Source organism: Lampetra fluviatilis, chromosome 22, assembly GCF_964198595.1.
Source record: "Lampetra fluviatilis chromosome 22, kcLamFluv1.1, whole genome shotgun sequence".
NCBI lineage: Eukaryota > Metazoa > Chordata > Hyperoartia > Petromyzontiformes > Petromyzontidae > Lampetra > Lampetra fluviatilis.
This window is the reverse complement of record NC_136296.1, coordinates 5,990,226-6,009,794: the sequence shown is the minus strand read 5'-3', so window position 1 is coordinate 6,009,794 and position 19,569 is coordinate 5,990,226. Positions and strand designations below refer to the sequence as shown.

General features: G+C 49.0%; 1 protein-coding gene across 1 annotated transcript in view; it reads right to left on the bottom strand.

The window, feature by feature from the left end:
- LOC144938469 (bone morphogenetic protein 7-like) overlaps window positions 1–18,956 on the bottom strand; it is a 94,014-nt gene extending 75,058 nt beyond the window's left edge. The window contains exon 1 of the mRNA XM_078866314.1: window positions 18,040–18,956. Coding sequence (XP_078722440.1) covers window positions 18,040–18,511 — 472 coding nt within the window. The 5' untranslated portion in view covers window positions 18,512–18,956. The remainder of the gene's footprint in view (window positions 1–18,039) is intronic.
- Window positions 18,957–19,569: the final 613 nt, after the last annotated feature.

Here is a 19,569-nt window from a genome sequence, read left to right as displayed (position 1 = left end):
TGGCTTTTGCACGCTAATATGACCACATATGCCAAGCACATTGTTTCCGTTAGTTAATAGAATGTTTTGTCCTTTCTGGAAGAATCAAACGAGCGTCAATGAACTTGGCCTGCCCCATGCATTTTATCTATGCCGCATGTTTGCTACAGATGCACGGTCTCATGTGCACAAGTGAATATTAACCTCGACGTATGCGATCCATGCTCGACGTTTATTGAGAATGGTACAAGTAAAGCTAAAACATCGAACGAGGATTGTAGCTGACTTTTGAGCAATGGATATCGTGACGTAAGAACACGTCGCATGAGGTCGGGGGTTCAATCCAAACTCTGGCGATGCCTGTTGTATATTTGGAGTTTGTGTGGTCTCTCCACCCGTGGGCGGTCGCGTGGATTTTTCTCCGGGTCCTCCGGTGTTGCCCTCCACATAAAGAAACATGCGTGTAGAGTATTTGGCTGCTGCTCTAAATTCCTACATGTGACCATGATGTCGATATAAGCCACTGCAACGAGTTATTATGTGTGGCCAGGTCACCTATGCAAAAAATAACTAATAACTCAGCGGGCTTTACGTGGCAAATAAAATAGTTCAGTTTAGATATTTAGTTGTGGCGCATTGACCGCGTGTTTCAGAGATTCGCGGTGTGAATCCAAGCGGCCATCCCGGTTATTACTGCAGAGTGTGAACGATTAAACAAACACTGCGCGCCGTCTGCTTCAAAGTTAACGCCAAGGATCCCGTGACATAATTCGCAAGAGGAGGCCGTTGTGGGCGGACGTCATGGTCCAAATTGTAAGAATGTACATTGCAATCACCTACCCCAACTTGGCAGGACCTGCCTGATAAAGAGACGTTTCGTAGTCGACAAGCAGAATAATAATAATAGCGTTACAATTGTGCAGCTGCTGGGTGGATCACAACATGAGATGTGGTGGTGGCGGCTTTGGGAGGTTTTCATCCAGCAGTGGATGGATCGTGGTTGATGGTGATGACGATTAGACGGGGTGTAGATTGACAACTAATTTCGTTGTGTTCAGTGTGCTGTCCTTCACCCACACCTCCGATTAGCACGGTTGGTTGCGCACGCTGCGAAAGACGTTCAACATACATACGCAACCAACCCATTGCTTTGTAAGACCGTGATTCGGTGCTGTGATTCAATTTAACAATAGTTAGATTTTCGTCTTGTTTTTAATCATCTCATTTGTATTGTTTCTCATTTATTTCCGTCTCATTTGCAAATTTCTGTTCGTTTAAACAAAACATTAGCAAACAATTTGCTTACATTGAAACACCATCAATTCGAACAAAAGCAATTTAATGCATTTATTGTGAGATATTGAAAGGAAAGTATTCAGTGTTAAGTATGCATACGTTTAGTTACCAAATCTAAACATATGTTGACTGCCCCTAACAGTGCAATTCATATCACACACGTTGTATCATCTAGTCCACCTAGAAACACTACTTTTGAATGTTTACTCCAAATGGTGTTGAATTGCCCCTTAGCCGAGTGGCAGTGGTGCACACCAGTAAACCAGCACTGCGGAGGCGGCGAGGGTTGCTGGATTGCACAAATGCCGCAAAACTCTCTTCCCGTGGGAATCGAGGTGCCATCCTGTGGCTCGCAAGGTTCGGAGTAAAATCATCGGCCCCTTTCGCACGGGACAGAGCGTTGCCCCCGTGCTCGCGTGGGGTTTCTCTGGGTGCTCCGGTTTCCACCCACGTGTTTAATCACTCATTGATTGGCTGAAAACATCTTAACATGTAGAGGACTGCAGAGCTCGGGAAAATGTTGGGAGCGCCGGCTCATCGCCTGGCTGCCGCCTTCTCGTTTGTCTGCGGTTGCTGAGTGATTGTGAAATGTAAGTTGCATGAACGGCGACGCTGTATAAAACTAAAACATGAAGTTTGTATGTTAATGCATTGCATTGGTATGTTTTTTAAATTCGTTGTTTGAGCTCAGAGGTGCCTCCTGTATTAACAGATGACGATGGTTTATTTCCGTCGCCGTGGTTTGCCCTCAACCTCGTGCAAGACTTTCTCACCCGTTATCGTGAAAGTCTCACGAGTTATGGCAAACAAAAAACAAATCATTGCATTTATTTTTATTCGAAACAATCGGAGACAAAACCACAGCGAGCCAGGAATGTGTGTATTGGAGCCAAATCCCATTATTAAGTCTTGTTGAAAAGTAAGCAAATGGGAATACACCAGTGTTGCTTGCCTCTTAGTTTTAATGGGAAAGGTATTTTTTTATTTTTTCTGGGAATCTGCTGTAAAGTACTGCGAGGCCTTGTGCGAATGGCGCGATATAAAACTGAGTTTTACTTGACGTTGATCTTTTTGGGTGTGTACAGTACATATAAATGTGTCGTTAAACCCGCCACCACCCGACACAGCCAAATTAGTACGGTTTGTCACCTAAACATAACATCCAATTCGTTACTCTCCAATATACCAGTATGCTGTACTAGTTACGAATTATCATGTTTTTTTTACATCATTAACCTTACTAATTGGCTGTGTCGGGGGGGGGGGGGGCGGTGGCGGGTTTAACGACTCATTTATATTTACGCGATCTCTATTATGGGATAATATTGGTCGCGAAAAAGCCTACGTGTTAAACTGGGTTCTACTTACTTACTAAGATGCATTCTAGAGACCTGCGTTAAACGCCGCACACTGAGCACCACGTGAAACATCACTGACAGCGTGTTTCAGAGATTCGGTTTCGGCAGTAGCATGCACTTTAGACATCAAGGCTAAAGTCACCTCTTTGCACACCGACTATTCAAAGACCCATTTATACGCAATTATAGTTTGCTGTAGAGCGCTATATATTGCCTACCCATTCCCTATTTTTATACTACCAGGTAAAGCCCACTGAACTATATAGCTCTTTTTCATAAGCGACCTGGCCACTGATGATAGCCCAACGAAGTGGCTTATCACGTGTACATTTATGGCAGCCAAATACTCTAAAGGCATGTTTCTAAATGTAGGGAGGGGGGGGGGAGGAACTGGAGGACATGGAGAAAAATCCACGAGACTCTGGGGAGAACATGCAAACTCCAAATATACAGCAGCAGGCGTCAGGGTCGGGATCGGGATCGAACCCACGACCTCCTGCATACCAGGCGAGGTAGTTCACATCTCGCCACCATGGCACCCGATCATTATTGTTGTTGTTGCCTCGTAGACTTTGCGGTGTCCGGAGAGGGCTGAGCTCCCTCCCCTCCACCCCCACCACAGCTCCTCTATTGATATACAAACTGTTCACATTAGTTGAAGGGGGTGGGAGGGGGGCGGAAAAATGCCAACATTTGCGATGGGCATCACAGCCGTACCTCGGACACAAAGGGCATGGGAGCCAGGGCAGAATGAACGATAGACGGTGGCAGATCGCATCGCTACCCATTCTGTTGCACGCAGGTAAGTTGAACTTCTTTCACACCGGACGTTTAATACTTGTTTAGAGTTTAACATCGATTCGTGCCATGCCCCCCACGCCCCCCTCCACAACTGTGCATGCCCCCCCCCCTTTAAACAAGGTCATGCGGTAAGGTATTGGTATATACATTTAAGAAAGTTATTTTAAAAAAAAACTCTTTTTCTTTTTTTTTACAAATAAGGCCCACTTATAAAGCTGTTTTTCAGAAGCGACCTGGCCACATTTCATAGCTCAACGAAGTGGTTTATCGTGACGGCTTCTACACCAGCAAAATACTCTAAACGCGTGTTGATTCAAAATGTGGAGGGAGAAACCGGAGGACCTGGAGAAACAGTTAAACACGAAGTGTCAAACCGGAGCAGCAAGTCGAGTTTTGTCCCATTCGAAAATGACATCATGTTATTACTGGCAAAGATAGACGTAACGCACACACTGTTAGTATTAGGATTTTATCAGTTGCAGCCTTCATGCGACTGCCGGCCTGTGTTTTGTAACGTTACGCAATACACCTCACTCTATTCATAAAAGCGGCCTGCTTCAAACTTTTTCCAGACTGTCCGTGCGGATAGTTGATGTCTGCTTTGCATTTACCTTAAATATATATTTTTGAAAAGTTCGTATGACCCGTAGAGACGTCATCATTCTCACTGAAAGGAGATAATGTCCTCCAAAAGCTGAGAATTGAGGGCAGTATCGAAATTTGAGAATTTGGGCCAAAAAGCATCTGAAACAAATTCCTGCGGAGGGAGCTGGTAGGAACGTTGGGTTGCTCGGTCAATAGCCAGGGTCAACGGCGGCGTGGTGTATTCCACAAATATGGCCGACTGTGAGGGCAGGCACAAGTCGGCGTGAGTAGGTTAAACGTTGAGTTTTATAAGGGCACCACGGGGTGACCAGCCCCTCCCCACCCAGCCCCACCCTCCCCACTCAGCCGCTCCCCACCATCCCCACCCAGCCCCTCCCCACCCTCCCCTCTCTACCCAGCCCGACCCCACCCATTTTTAGAGGCACGACGGACGGACACAATAATCCCATGTGGGCTGGTGGAACCAGGTGGTTCCTACCAGTACTAAATGGTCTCCTCTTCCCAACCTCACTGTGGTGTCCCTCATGATAGATTTGAGGCCACGTGTCTTTTTTAAATGTGATCGTCTGCGACAGGGAGTGAGGTACACAATGGCGCGCTCCTATGAATACGCCACGGAGTTTATTAAAAAAAAAACCGCCCTGCGGGGTTCTTGAGTGCAGTGGCGATTTGAAGGCCTCTGCCCGGTCACCAATGGCTGCACACAATAACAACAACAACAACAAAACCCGAGCACGCACCTAATCTGGAAAAAATTCCATCTCTGAAAAATGAAAACATTCGTTTGGCTGGTATGCGACAAGCATCATTCGCCGTGGCAGGGCAAGTGGGAAAGTGATGGTGCCCCACTTCGCGCGGACAATAGTTCAATTCCAACTCAATATTTGTTATTTTAACACGTAAGACCCACTGAGTTATGCAGCTCTTTTTCAGAAGCGACCTGGCCACAAGCGATAGCGACAACGAAGTGGCTTATCGTGTGGACATTTATAGCAGGCAAATGCTCTAAATGTGTGCTTCTAAACGCGGAGGGGACAAACCGGCGGACTCGGAGAAAATTCCATGCGACCACGGGGAGACGTGGAAACTCCAAAAAATAGCAGTAGGCGTCAGGGTAGTGATCAAACCCACGACCTCCTGTATACCCAGGCGAGGTAGCTAACATCTCGCCACCGTGGCGCCCCAATTAAAGGAATCTCAGAGGTAGCTCTGGGATATCCGCTTCCGTGGGCAGATCTCTAACGTGAAGGAGCTTACTGCTCATCGAGAGATCCGAATGGTCACTTCCATCTTCATGATACGACACCGACCACAAAAAAAAACATTCTGTGAAACATACATCGCAAGCCACTACGCGGCACTTTGCGAAGCTTGTGTTGTTGTTTTTTTTTTATCAACGCCGTGTAGCGCGACGCTTCGACGGGGCCCACCAAAGCCTCGCGATCCGTAAACCACATCAGATGCCTCTTGCGACCGCTGCCCCGGTAAACACGCGCCACCGTCTCCCGCGAGCCTCCTCCTCCCCCCCGCCGCCGCCGCCGCCCCATCCCGCGCAGCTGATGATTTTTTTGTGTTCCCTCCCCCTGCGCTAAACATCTGTTGGTGTAATTTGACATGTAACGGTGGGGGAGTGAGAGACCCTGAGACGGGACGAGGCGGGCGGGGGGGAGGGGGGGCTTGGAGTGGGAGAGAGGAGCGGGGACGTCGATGATGAGAGTGGTGGTGGAGCGGTGGAGAGGGGGGGGGCGGTGGAGAGGGGGGGCGGTGAAGAGGGGGGGGGGCGGTGGAGAGGGGGGGGGCGGTGGAGAGGGGGGGGGCGGTGGAGAGGGGGGCAACAAGGGAGAAGAGGGAGGGAGGGGGGGGGCAGATGGCGGTGTACGCCAACGTGGTGGTGTTACCCCAGTGGGAAGTTTGAGAAGAAAAGGGAGCCGAGGGAGTTGTGTTGGGTTGGGGGGGGGGGTGGTACGGGCTAGGGGTGCATGCGTGTTCCAACATCTGGTCAGCCCCTCTGTGGAGGCGGACGTGGAGTAGACAGCAGAGGCCGCTCGCATTCCGGCGGTCAGTGCGTAAGCATGAAGAGCAGTGCGAGGGACAGGGGGCAGATCACCCCTTCCCACGCCACCCCCCCCTCATCACCCCCCCCTCTCTCCTTCCTTCGCACCGCTCCCCCGAAACGTCGTTTTTACGTCCACGCCGCGTGGCGCGGCTACCTTCCCTGTCTACCCGTGCCCGGCAAGGCCAACGAAGCGACGGATCGACAAAGGAAGCAAATCGTTTGCCCAGAAATCCCTTCTCAAGATCGTGATTTGGATGCATTGAAGAGGTTAAATCTCGAGCACATGTGCGCTACGCGTTGCGTTCGAGAGAGGAAACCCTGAGACCACAGGGGACTGCACAGAATACACGCGTCTGTATTAAATGCTTCTGCGCGTTTTTCTTCCCCCCCCACCCCCCACCAAACCCGAGTTTTAATACAAACTGCACTATCGGCGAAATGTCACGAGGAGAAATGTCACGTTCACAACTCTTTGCGGGGCAGTGCATCCACAACCACCAGCCCCACCATCCCCCAACCCGTGTCAGAGAAGTAGCCTGCAGAAGCAGACATCGCTAGAACGACTTCTGAGATTGCTTTTTGCGTATTAGGGCAATGCAGTTTCCACATGCCCTACACAGTTAAATGTTAAATCACATGGCAGTAAAACTGATATGTATTATTGGATTCACAGATCTGGAGTTTAGCCATAATAAGTGAAAATCCATTTGTTGTTTAATCGTTTTCATGCAGTTGTTGGTGGACGGGCTGGCACTCTCCATTGTTGGGAGCGGTAGTGTCGCGGTTTGCACCCTGCGCTTTCATCCCGGAAACCCGATTTCGATTCCTGCTCACAACTAATAACAGTGGTGAATATCTGAACCAGTCCTGGGGCCTCCCCTAGATCTGTTCAGCCTCAAATGAGTACGGTCGAGTGTGGTGCTGGCCTCTCACCCCGCGTGTGTGGGGAGCGGTGGCGTGGTGGTTAGCGCACTGCGCCACAAACCCGACCTCACGAGTTAGAATCCCGCTCACGGCGCACCATCAATGACGAATATCTGAACAAGTCCCGGGCCTTCTCTAGGTCGACTCAGCTTCAAATGAGTACCTAGCGAGGGACTCCGCTGAACGCGGGTTGCCCAGAACCGACATAACCAGCGGCCTTAAAATCATTGCGCGTGAAATTTTAATTGCGTAATTCTGGATTTAATCTTGATTTGAAGCTTTCGTGACTGCAGGAATCCATACTCTTTGGTTCTTTCGGTAAAGTCACGTCGGTAGAAAGAATAATAGTTCACGACGTTTCGATCGCAACACAAGCAATCGTCATCAGGTGGGACAACCAGAGCAAGGAAACTGCTGAAGTAGGCGTGAGATCTGCCCTGGCACGAGGTTATATACTGTAGGCCTTGGCCGTAGCGCGGGGGGGGGAGAGAAGGGGGGCAGAAAGTGGACCCCGCAGCAGCACCTGGGTAACTGGAGTAGAGATCGGAGAGAGATGCACAGAGAGAGAGAGAGAAAGACACACAGAGAGTCGGAAATAACAACTGACATAGGCAGGTAGGATGGAAACATCACAGTCAGTTAATACTTTACCTGGTTAATACCTGGTTAATAACGTCCTTCCAATGATTGCTCAGTTTGTAACCATCATCACAGTGCATTTCTCCACTGTGATGGTTTTTCTAGCTCTGGCACCGTGGGGCTGTGGTTTTGACAGCTTGTCTCGCTCTCTGAACATGGTGATATCACTTAAATCCCAGTCAGGGGTCAACTTAGCCCATCAACTATTCAGGGTCCGTGAAGCCACTGTTGGCATGAAGCCAACGGTGATGATTTTCCTATGGTCTGAATAGCCCCGGCCACGGTGTTGGGGATTTCTTTCGACCGCTCGCTCAGGGCCATCGAAAGCACAGCAGCAGCGGTTCCACGCTAATTCGAGCAAAGGGGGTAGGGGGGGAGAATCACTCGAGAAGGCGCTTGAATAATTGGCTTTGACTTCGTGTGAGCGCACTTCAGAACGAGCGTGGGATGTGACGCATTAAGTTATTAACCTGCAATAGCACAGCAGCAGTGAAAACCCAGAGGAGGGGGAATTGTTTAATAAAGAAAACGTCCCGGGGGACGAGGGGAGCCGTGCTTCAACGATGCCTTCGTCAGAGCTCGGTAGCGCTAACTAAAACTAAACTTTTTATTTTATTTTACCAGCTAAGGCCCACTGAGCTACATTGCTCTTTTTCAGAAGCGACTCGGCCACACACGTGGTGATAGCTCAACGAAGCGGCTTCTTGCCGCCTGGAAATTAATAGCAGCAGCCAAATAGCCTAAAACGCGCATTCATTATAAATGTGGAGGGGGAAAAAAACGAAGGACACGGAGAAACCCCCCCCACCCCACGCGACCACGGAGAGAGAGAGAACACGCAAACTCCAAATACCCAACAGGCGTCAGGGTCAGGATCGAACCCACGCCCTCCTGCATACCAGGCGAGGGAGTTAACGTCTCATAGACACCGCGACGCAAGTTAAGACCGCACAGCGTCGAGCTGACAGCCGCATCAAATTCTCCCCCCAACACTAACACGGCGCACATGTTGCGTGTACAGATGTTTCAATCTCGCGCGCGAACGTATACACAAGTAGGGCCCGTGACACGTGCACGCGCACGCGCACGCGGATGCCGAGCGACGGACGGCGGCGTGCGATGGATTTACGAATGGTCGTATGGACGCGCGCGTGAGATGCGTGACCCCAACGGGCTGTCGTGCTGAGTTCAGGATTTTGTTGTTGTCGTCGTTGTTGTCGTTGTTGTTGCTCGACACTGGCCCAAAGACTCGAAGCGGGCACTGACTAAGAGGGGTGTTAAGGTTGTTGTAGATACGAGTTTGTGCGTTTCTTGCATTGGGACAAGTTGCAAGCGCTTGGGGAAAAACGGACGATTGGAGGGAATTCGAAAGGGGAGCGATGCGAGCGAAGAGGCAGAGAGAGAAGCATTGTAACCTGCAGTGCGGTGGGTGGGTGAGATGAATATACATCGTGAGTGGCTGAGTGAATGGGTGAGTGAGCGTATTGATATGATCTGCAGTGTGGTGAGTGAGTGAGAGAGAGTGAGTGAGTGGCTGAGTGAATGGGTGAGTGAGCGTATTGATGTGATCTGCAGTGTGGTGAGTGAGTGAGTGGCTGAGTGAATGGGTGAGTGGGTGTATTGTTGTGATCTGCAGTGTGGGGAGTGAGTGAGAAAGTGAGTGAGTGAGTGGCTGAGTGAATGGGTGAGTGAGCATATTGATGTATTGTTGTGATCTGCAGTGTGGTGAGTGAGTGAGAGAGTGGCTGAGTGAATGGGTGAGTGAGTGTATTGTTGTGATCTACAGTGTGATGAGTGAGTGAGATAGTGTGTGAGTGGGTGAGTGGATGAGTGAGTGTGTTATTGTGACCTGCAGTGTGGTGAGTGAGTGAGATAGTGAGTGAGTGGGTGAGTGGGTGTATTGTTGTGATCTGCAGGGTGGTGAGTGAGTGAGAGAGTGAGTGAGTGGCTGAGTGAATGGGTGAGTGGGTGTATTGTTGTGATCTGCAGTGTGGTGAGTGAGTGAGAGAGTGAGTGGTTGAGTGTATGGGTGAGTGAGCGTATTGATGTCACCTGCAGTGTGGTGAGTTAGTGAGATAGTGAGTGAGTGGGTGAGTGGATGAGTGAGTGTGTTATTGTGACCTGCAGTGTGGTGAGTGAGTGAGTGAGATAGTGAGTGAGTGGGTGAGTGAATGTGTGAGTGTGTTATTGTGACCTGCAGGGTGGTGAGTGAGTGAAATTTTGAGAGAGTGGGTGAGTAGATGAGTGAGTGTGTTATTGTGACCTGCAGTGTGGTGAGTGAGTGAGATAGTGTGTGAGTGGGTGAGTGGATGAGTGAGTGTGTTATTGTGACCTGCAGTGTGGTGAGTGAGTGAGATAGTGAGTGAGTGGGTGAGTGGGTGTATTGTTGTGATCTGCAGGGTGGTGAGTGAGTGAGTGGCTGAGTGAATGGGTGAGTGGGTGTATTGATGTGACCTGCTGTGTGGTGAGTGAGTGAGAGAGTGAGTGAGTGGCTGAGTGAATGGGTGAGTGGGTGTATTGTTGTGATCTGCAGTGTGGTGAGTGAGTGAGATAGTGAGTGAGTGGGTGAGTGGATGAGTGAGTGTGTTATTGTGACCTGCAGTGTGGTGAGTGAGTGAGTGGTTGAGTGAATGGGTGAGTGAGCGTATTGATGTCACTTGCAGTGTGGTGAGTTAGTGAGATAGTGAGTGAGTGGGTGAGTGGATGAGTGAGTGTGTTATTGTGACCTCCAGTGTGGTGAGTGAGTGAGTAAGATAGTGAGTGAGTGAGTGAGTGTGTTATTGTGACCTGCAGGGTGGTGAGTGAGTGAGATAGTGAGTGAGTGGGTGAGTGAGTGCAGTTGGCTACATACGGTGCGATAGAAGTTAAATGCACATACACACGTCATTAGAGTTATTCATAAACAGCTGAAACCAAGGTCGACTCAGCGTCGTGTGAACACCCAGTAAACGATCACGACATGAAAGATCCGATAAGACTCGCGTGCTGCAGACGTTTGATTTATTTTAACCTGAATCTCTCCAAAGCAACCCCCTGCTCAACTCACATATAGATACTGTTGCACGTAATAGGCCTGGAGTTGAAATAAAAAGGTCAGCTTTTGTAAAGCGGCTACAGTAACGTTCATATGAAGAACGTTACTGTAGTCGAGTTGAAACTTTAATTTAGGAATAAAGGACTGTAGCTGCATTGTCGGAAGAAAAAAAAATCGGTGTTAGTCTTTCACACTGACTTAAAACAGAAGGGAAAAACGTCTAACTTTTCGTTACTTTGAAAAACGACAATTTCACAAAACATTATATATATACACTCGTTTGTGTTATAAGGCAGTGTTACCTGGGTCGGTAAAGGTTAATCTGTGCTGAGCAAATATGCCTTGCAACTCGACTTGTTATCCAGGGAGGTGTCTTTCCAGCTGGTCTGAAAGTTTGTTAAGCATTTCACGCAAGCACTTGAGAATCAATGCCCTTGAACCAGGCAATAACCCCTGGAGGTACACAAATTATGAATGTGAAGGCTAGTTCAACGTGGTTAAATATGTACATAGAAAGTAAATTTGTGTATTTAATTAACATATTTTTTCATGGTTTGCACACGGCCTATAATCCAGGGCTGTGGAGGTAGTGAGGGTTGATGGATCACCAGCCCACAGGGGATTATTGTGTCCGTCCGTCCATCGTCGAGGGAGGGGCTGGGTGGGGAGGGGAGGGTGGGGAGAAGCTGGGTGGGAAGGGTGGGACTAGGTGGGGAGGGGAGGGTGGGGAAGGGCTGGGTGGGGAGGGTGGGTAGGGGCTGGGTGGGGAGGGTGGGGAGGGGCTGGGTGGGGAGGGGTTGGTCACCCCGTGGTGCCCTTATAAAACTCAACGTTTAACTTACTCACGCCGACTTGTGCCCGCCCTCACAGTCGGCATTATTTGCAGAATACGCCACGCCGCCGTTGACCCTGGCCATTGACCGAGCAACCCAACGTTCCTACCAGCTCCCTCCGCAGGAATGTGTTTATTAACGCAGAATTACCACCTGGATGCCAAACCAGCTTATCTGTAGTTCCCCAACAAATGTAAAATGCATTTTGCATGAACAACGCTACACACAATTTTTAAAAGTCAGAATTAAGTCTAAAGCTACAGCGAGCAGTGAGATTCTTCGCCACCCTCTTGCGATGCGACACATTTCCAAATCATGATCACTCACCACACATTTCAAGACTCGTTGATTAATTCTTACACTGCGGTTGGCCAACGTGAGTGCATCACATTCAACATGTATCCGAGTGACGAACGTCGATTCTCTCACGCGCAATTCGATCCCCGTGTCGTGAGCCTGGGGGCCGAAGTCAAATCCCAAAAACTCGAGGCGTCGTTTCAGCAGCCACCGCAGCATGCCGCGAGGGATATTCGACACAGACGCACTCCCTTGTGAGCTTGGGCAATTCTTCTGTGGAGATTAAGAAGAGGTGGCTGTGTGGAGTGTAACAACGTCCACTCCGTGTAAACTAACCCAGCGGCAAGTGCACCCACCACGCGGATGCCAAGCCGCACTCTGTCAAGCGGGGGGGGAGACATTTCGAAATTTAGAATTCCTCGACTCTGCCTGCTCTGCCACATCAGCAACTTAATTTCTCACTCGATGCGTTCAAGAACGCTGTTCGTCCCCTTTGTAGTTGCGATTATTAGCACAAGGTACTACCACTAGAGGTACAAGCTGAGCTTATCCATGATAATAATAATAATATATTATTGTACCCGATATTCTCATAGCCAATTGAACAGGTTAGTAGAAAACAAAGAAAACTAAAACATTTCAGGTCAAATGTTTTCCCGGAAAAGTATTTCACACTGCTCCGGCCAAAATGAAGGGCAGGGTGTGTCCTTAACGCAAACTACCCAGCTGTTTGGAAACATTGGCGTGATGTGAGAGCCATAAAAATGGATTCCCCTTAATTTGAGCCGATTCCATCAAAATATAACATCCCCATGGCACGAAAATGTGACCTGAATAATGTACACTTCAAACGAATGGACGTTTGCGGATATTTCACCTGAATGAGTCAACACGACCCGTCGCAGGACGAAACAGGGAACAGCCGCTGGACCACGTGATAGAACTGTGCACTTCGTTAAATAAGCGGGACCAGCTCTCTCGAACTAAACTGGTGGACTTATTATACGGACGAAAATCCTTGTCACGCAAAGTTTTTTTGCCGAAACTATATTGACCGAAGTGAATGCCCCCGTCATCCATGACGTTGAATTGTTGTTAATTTCTCTGCGTTGGTGTTTTTTTTATTCTTCTTCATGCCGTGCTTTTCTTGGCCACCCCCCCCCCCCCCCAGGCCTGCCTCTCAAAAGAGAGACGTTTTAGCCTCAATTGGATCTCACGCGGCTATGAAGTTTAACGCGTGTAATGTAATCGCCAAATATCGTATGGATATTACCAACACGTTCGTCATCGGGGTGGAGTACCACTGCGTCATCAACATCGTGATCAGCTGAGATCAATTCGCTGCTGGATGGACTTCCCGGTTGCTGCCATCCCATGTGGGCCTCGTGGTGCAGAATCTCCTGCAATTGAAACTGATTTCATTGCTCCATCTCCACGGTGATGCTTTCCTCTATAAGTCGCCAGTCCGTTATCAGCCGAAGACAAATGGCCGTCATCCCTTCTGGGGCCGTCCATAAATGACGTCACGCGATTTTGGACGATTTTTGACCTCCCCCCCCCCCTCGTCACACGGCGTCACAAAAAGTCAGCCCCCCCCTCAAATGACGTCACAAAGCTCTGCCCCCCCCCCAAAAAAATATAACATGCTGCAAATCGCTTTAAACTATTGTCATTGTAGTGCGTATTTAATGTGGCGCTGCACTTTGATGTTGTAGGAGAAAACATTTATTAAAAAGTCTAATTAATTAAGTAGAACGTGTTGTCTATATTTATTTAAAGTTGCACATTTTGATGTGACGTCACATTTCTCAACCCCCACCCCCCTCGTCACACATCGTCACAAATGTCTGACCCCCCCCCCCTGCCCAAGTGCGTGACGTCATTTATGGACGGCCCCTCTCGCCGTGTGTTCTGCCCGAAGCCACTTTTCTTAACGGTTTAGAGCGATGCCCCTAACCTGCATTGTGTCCTCTGTTCCACTGTGTTACTAACTTTCGACTCGGATTCCTCGAGTCGAAGTAAAGATTCTGATAGAGATTCCCAACGCAAAGAAAAAGCCTGAAAAATCCACAAAGAAGCGGCGTCATGCTTGGAGTGACACCGCGAAAAATAAATGTGAACATTGACAAAATAACAAACGCATTTTCATATTGTTTGGGTGATATTCGACGCGATTTATTTTCCATTTAATCGAAACACGCTCATTAATTAATCCGCTCTCTGCCTGGACTCCACACTGTGGATCCGTGCCAGCACGACTCATTAGCCTTAGCAAATTCACTCTTAGAATTCAACGTTTCCCTAGCGAGAACAATAAAAATGAATCTACAACCATTTGTCAATACGTATGCTGGACGAAGAATCTCCCCCACCACACCGCGTTGTTTGACCATACTTCACCACGCCGCTAGCTGCAGCCGGGTAATCAAACTCAAGGATGGCCAGTTTCAGTAGCCGCAGTTTCACAGCGCGCTCCACTAACTACCGCGCCACCGCTCCACCTTCGCCTGTGCGTGACGTCCTCTTCCATCGAGGCTCATGCAGAGAGCCCGGTGTAAACCAATCTCCCCGCCGTAGACACACGATATAACCAACAGAGGCCCCCGCATTAAACCTACACGAATGGGGCAGATCGGTTTTAACGAGCAGAAAGAGGAAACGAGCCCCGGGACAATGAGCCCCCCACCACCACCACCCCTACGCACGCACGCGCGCGCGCACGCGCATTGTTCGACGCAGACTGCGAACAGCACAAACAAAATGCGAACACGATCGCTTGTTCGTGGGACCTCCACTTGTCAGTATATACAAATATAAGAATATTGTGTTTTAACTTTTTTTGGCGATTAAAAAAACGGTTGTTAAGATGTTAACACACCAAAGTGAAACCAAAAGGTTGATAGTGGCAAGGGAGGTCCCATGATGTAGCTGCTCACCACGAGCTCTCAATGTCCTGATCGTGGCATTGTCCTTGTGCTGGGCGCCTTTCGGCGTCTTCTGGTCTAATACTGTTTGAGACGAGGCTCAAAAGAAAGCTGTCTCTGGTGTGGACCATCAGTTTCAAAGACAATGCACAATACTGTCAGAGCATGTTTTTTTTGTTTGCATGTTCACCACAAGTACATGTGGTTAATGCAGACACGATTCCTTGCAAGAAGGTTTCAGTTTCGTGTTTTAACATCTTAACATCTGTTCTAATGCCAGCAAGGATAAACCCTATTCTCATATTACGATCGCTTGTGTTTTGCACAACACGACAGACAACAGAACGAATCGGGGGTTGGGGTTTTCTCATTGGTGAATTCCGTGATCAACACCCGAATTAGTAAAGTCACGGCGCAATCTACAAAATGGTAAATTTACGTAAATATGTTTTATGGACTGAAAATTACTCCGTCGTTGTCCAATCTGTCTTTGCAAAATAGTAAAAAAAAAATTGCAAACAAACGGTGTTTAGATGATGGCTATGGCATACACAGTAAATATTCTGCCTACATAGTATATATCTATACACCCGGTGGGCAGCAGACCGCAGTGCAAGTTAACTCATCGTTGTACTGTACTTCTATGCACTCGCATCTACGTCATCCCACCGCTGACCATCGTCGTGACGTAGCGTCAAATAGATCCGCACGGCGTGGCGAGCCCCACCTCTCACCCAGCAGTGGAGTGGACAGACGGACACCATCGGTGCACATGCACCGCACTTACACTCCTCGTGAATCATCACGCGCGCGCGTGCATCGTGCGGCAGTGTCAATCAACCATCACCTGCTTGCAGCACCGCGAGACTCCGTTCGAAGCAACAAATTAGGGCCGCTGCAATTTATGATGTTATGGACAGAGCCAGCTGCATTTTCTTTACACAATTCGCACGTTCATAAACCTGTTGCGTGAGCCATAGCCACCGCATGTTCTGCATCACACGCGCCAAGCGTGGTAACAGCGCAGGGGCAGGAGGAAACAATATTTGAAATAACTTCATTTTTGTTGTTGTAATGGACGATGAAGCCAACGTAATCAATGTCACACTCGTGGAATGCGTGGCTGACCCGTGAAGACGGTCTAGCACACAACAGTAGTCCACGTGTATAGTATAGGGGCGATGGTGGCTTTGCACGTGGCAAGTAATCCAGCAATGTGGAGGCATCAGCGAGCGTTGATGGATAACCGCGCAAATGTCGTGAAACTCTCTTCCCCGGCTTGCCAGTAGAAGGCAGTGCAGCAAGTTGATTGATCGCCATCTGTTTCCATCTGTGCGGGGATTGAGTGTTGCTCCCTTGCGCACGTGGGGTTATCTCCGGCTAATGTGGTTTCCTCCCACGTGTATAATATACGCCGCTCATCATGAATTGGCTGAAAACATCTTTAAAAAAAAATTCACAATTTAGCAGGACTCTCTTGCCAATGAACACTCGAGCTTAGTGTGTCTTACCTGGATAAACAAGTAAACATATACCGTGCGTAGTACGTGCTATGGTATACATTGTATCATCATCATAATTGTCATCAACAGCCGTGATCAAGCCACTGCTATATGGACGCCTCCCCAAGCCGACGCCACCTCTCACGACCCTGCGAAGATGCAACAGCGCATGTTGCACACGTGTGGATGATCTACAAGGGACACTGGACGGGCTGGTTGTGTGTTTGTATCACACGCAATGTTTGGTATGCAAGCACATTGTATAAACCGTTGTCAAAGGTGTTAACGCCTCTGCGGTATTGCACAGTTAAATCATTATGTGCTGATGTGTTTTTTTACACGAATAAAGTAAACTGCAAAAAAAGCATTCTTTGGGTCTTTCGGTAAAGCCACGTAGATAGAAAAAAGAGAATAAAAATAATAAAATATCACGACGTTTCGTTTTGATTCTCTTTTTTTTCTATCTACGTGGCTTTACCGAAAGAGCCAAAGAATATGAATTCCTGCAGTCACGAAAGCTTTAAGTCAAGATTTGCAAACAAGTAATAAAATAAACTCTTCCTCGTGGAACATAATGGCCATGATTTTCCCAGGGATATATCTCACTGAGTTTTAAATCTCGTCTATAAGAGAGTCATGTCTGCATTGGAATTTTGAGTCAATTCCCTTACTGATAAATTGGTTGTTTGTCGTAGGGGAAAGAAACTGGAGTACCCGGACCGAAACCCACCACAGACACGAGGCAATGACACTCAGAGCTCCGCACAGATGGATTCATCTTACAAACTTAATCCACTAAGTTAAACACATCTCTCTGCGAACCACGGCCCCATTACTATACTGTCACCTACCGGCACCTTGCAGGGCTCACAGACAAACGCCTCCAACACCTGGTATGCACCGCCGGTGGTTCATCCGTTAATGTGTTGGACACGAAGGCTCTTCCCAACGTACGCTTCCGAGATCAGGCGCATTGATTCAGAGTGACGTTTACATCCCTAGATTTATTTGTTTCTTCTTTTGCAAATTAATGAATCGATTCGAATCTCACGTGATTGATTAAATGTTTCCACGTTGACTCAATCCACCAGCACCATCGTCATCATCACTATCCCACAGCGGGTCGTTAAAGTAAGTACACCCTTAGGAGGCTTCACCATTTTAGTGGGTAGCCAACATTGTTTTTTTTAAGATACAAGACCCGGTCATAGTAATGTGGAAATTCCACCACTGCCCGGGAACTCAAAACATGTAAGACGACAAAATGTTCATCTTGAGTCACATTTCAGGGCACGGGGACACATCAACGCTTGTGGAAGCACGGCACAAATCTCGCATGTAACAAACAAAAAAACTCACGAGGCGACCGTGACTTGTATGGCGATTGACGCCAAGTCTGTGATGTTCTAGAAGGGCTCGGGGAGTTGAATTTGGCGACAAATTCTGTAGAGTTAATGTCTAACAAAAAAAACATTCTCAAAAAAATAAACGTTTTCAGAATGTGCACTTCCCCACCCCCATCCTCCAAAATAAATTATTATCGGAACCAAAACTGTCGAATGTTTTGTATTTCCAAAGTACGCCTCTGTGTATCTGGCGGTGTTAAATGGTAAAGAGTCGAAATAGGAATTGAGATGCTTCGATAGCCTAACTTTCAGAACGTGGACACAGCCCTCCGTTGGTGATATCACCTTACACAGTCAACTTCAGCATCCCATACAGAGCGAGCGAGTGTCACGCACACAGCATCAGTTACATCCACGAACACACAGGTAATGCAGCTCACTCACCCATGTTGACGAAGCTCATGACCATGTCAGCGTCGCTCAGAAAGTTGCTCTCCTGGATACTCGTCAGATGTGACGCTCCCAGCAGAGGTGGTGGTCCACGGCCGATGAGCACGGATGATGGTGGTGACGATCCCTGCTGCTGCTGCTGCTGGTTCTGATACTGATAATGATATTGAGCAGAACCCACGGTGCCACCACCACCACCGCCAGCCTCTGCAGGCATGGAGTTGTACAAGTCCAGCATGAAGCGTGGAGCCGCGCTCTGCCTGCCGGTGGGAGCCGGGGGTCGGGGTCGATGAGGCAGCCCCAGGATGGAGAGGATCTCCCTCTGCAGCTCCCTCCTCTCGTGAGAGCGCAGCTGACGGTGAATGAAGCTGGATCGGACCGTGTCCGCGCTCGCTCCGCGCGGACCCTGGTGCCATGAGAGGGCGATGCTGCCCAACAGAGCCAAGAGTGTGGCGGGAGAGATCATGGCTGTGACCACAACACCTGCGTCGCACACGCTGCTATGCAGTCGATGCTGTTGAGGCTGGTGCGCGTGTGTGTGTCCTCTCTAGGGCTCGTCACCAATGCGTCTCTGGTACCTCTCTTATATCTGATGTCTTGTCGGTTATATTCCTACTTTGTCTCGGTTCAAGTGGCTCGTCACACTTTGTGCTCCGGATGTCCTTGTGTGTCAATGGTGTGGGCTTTCCCCTCCCCCGGTGGGTGTCGATCTTGTTGCTTGTTTCTCAAAGCCCCGATCTCCCTCCCGCCTCTCGTTCTGCCGAGCCGGCGTGCTCTTCTCTCCTTTTATATAAATACCGCTCGCGTATCTCTCACTCCGTCCACTCGTCGCTCCTGTGTCCCTGCTCGCCCTCTCTCTCTCTCTTCGCGCGTCACTCGTCCGCTCAGCCCCGCTCCCCTCTCTCCCCTCTCTCTCCCCTCTCTCTCTCTCCCGTCGCTGTCCCGATCTCTTGGGACGGGTCGTGGCTTCTGCGTGCGCGGCAACAGACAGGCACGCGGTGGAGTCTCCCAAGTTCACCTACAAGAGTGGAGCACACATCGTGCCCAACCGTGTCTGCCCTGCAGCGTTTGACACTTGTCAAACAAACAAAAAAACACCCCAACCAACCCAACACACTGACTTCTGCGCACAAGCAGTCCGGATTCTATAAATTACCTCCCTTTTATTACTCACGTATACAGTGTATAATTTGATAGATATAAATAATGTCGCTGCTAATTGCCTTGCCTTACACGCCTTCTTCTCACGAATAGCTGTAAGCTCGCAAGCCTGCGTAGTGTGACGGGCAAAGAGACGCACTCATGGTCCCGTACCCGCTATCACGCGACGGGCACTCAACGCGTGCTACCTCGGTGGCAATCAATAATCGTCTTATTCAGCTTCCTTCCTTCCTCCCCTCTTAGCTTTCCTTCACTCGGCTCTCGAACGCCGCCGTTGTTTTTCCCCCTAAGGTCCCGTGACCGCGACGAACGGCCACGCGAACACGCGCTTCGCCCTCTGCCTCCGCGCCGTCTTCATCCTGA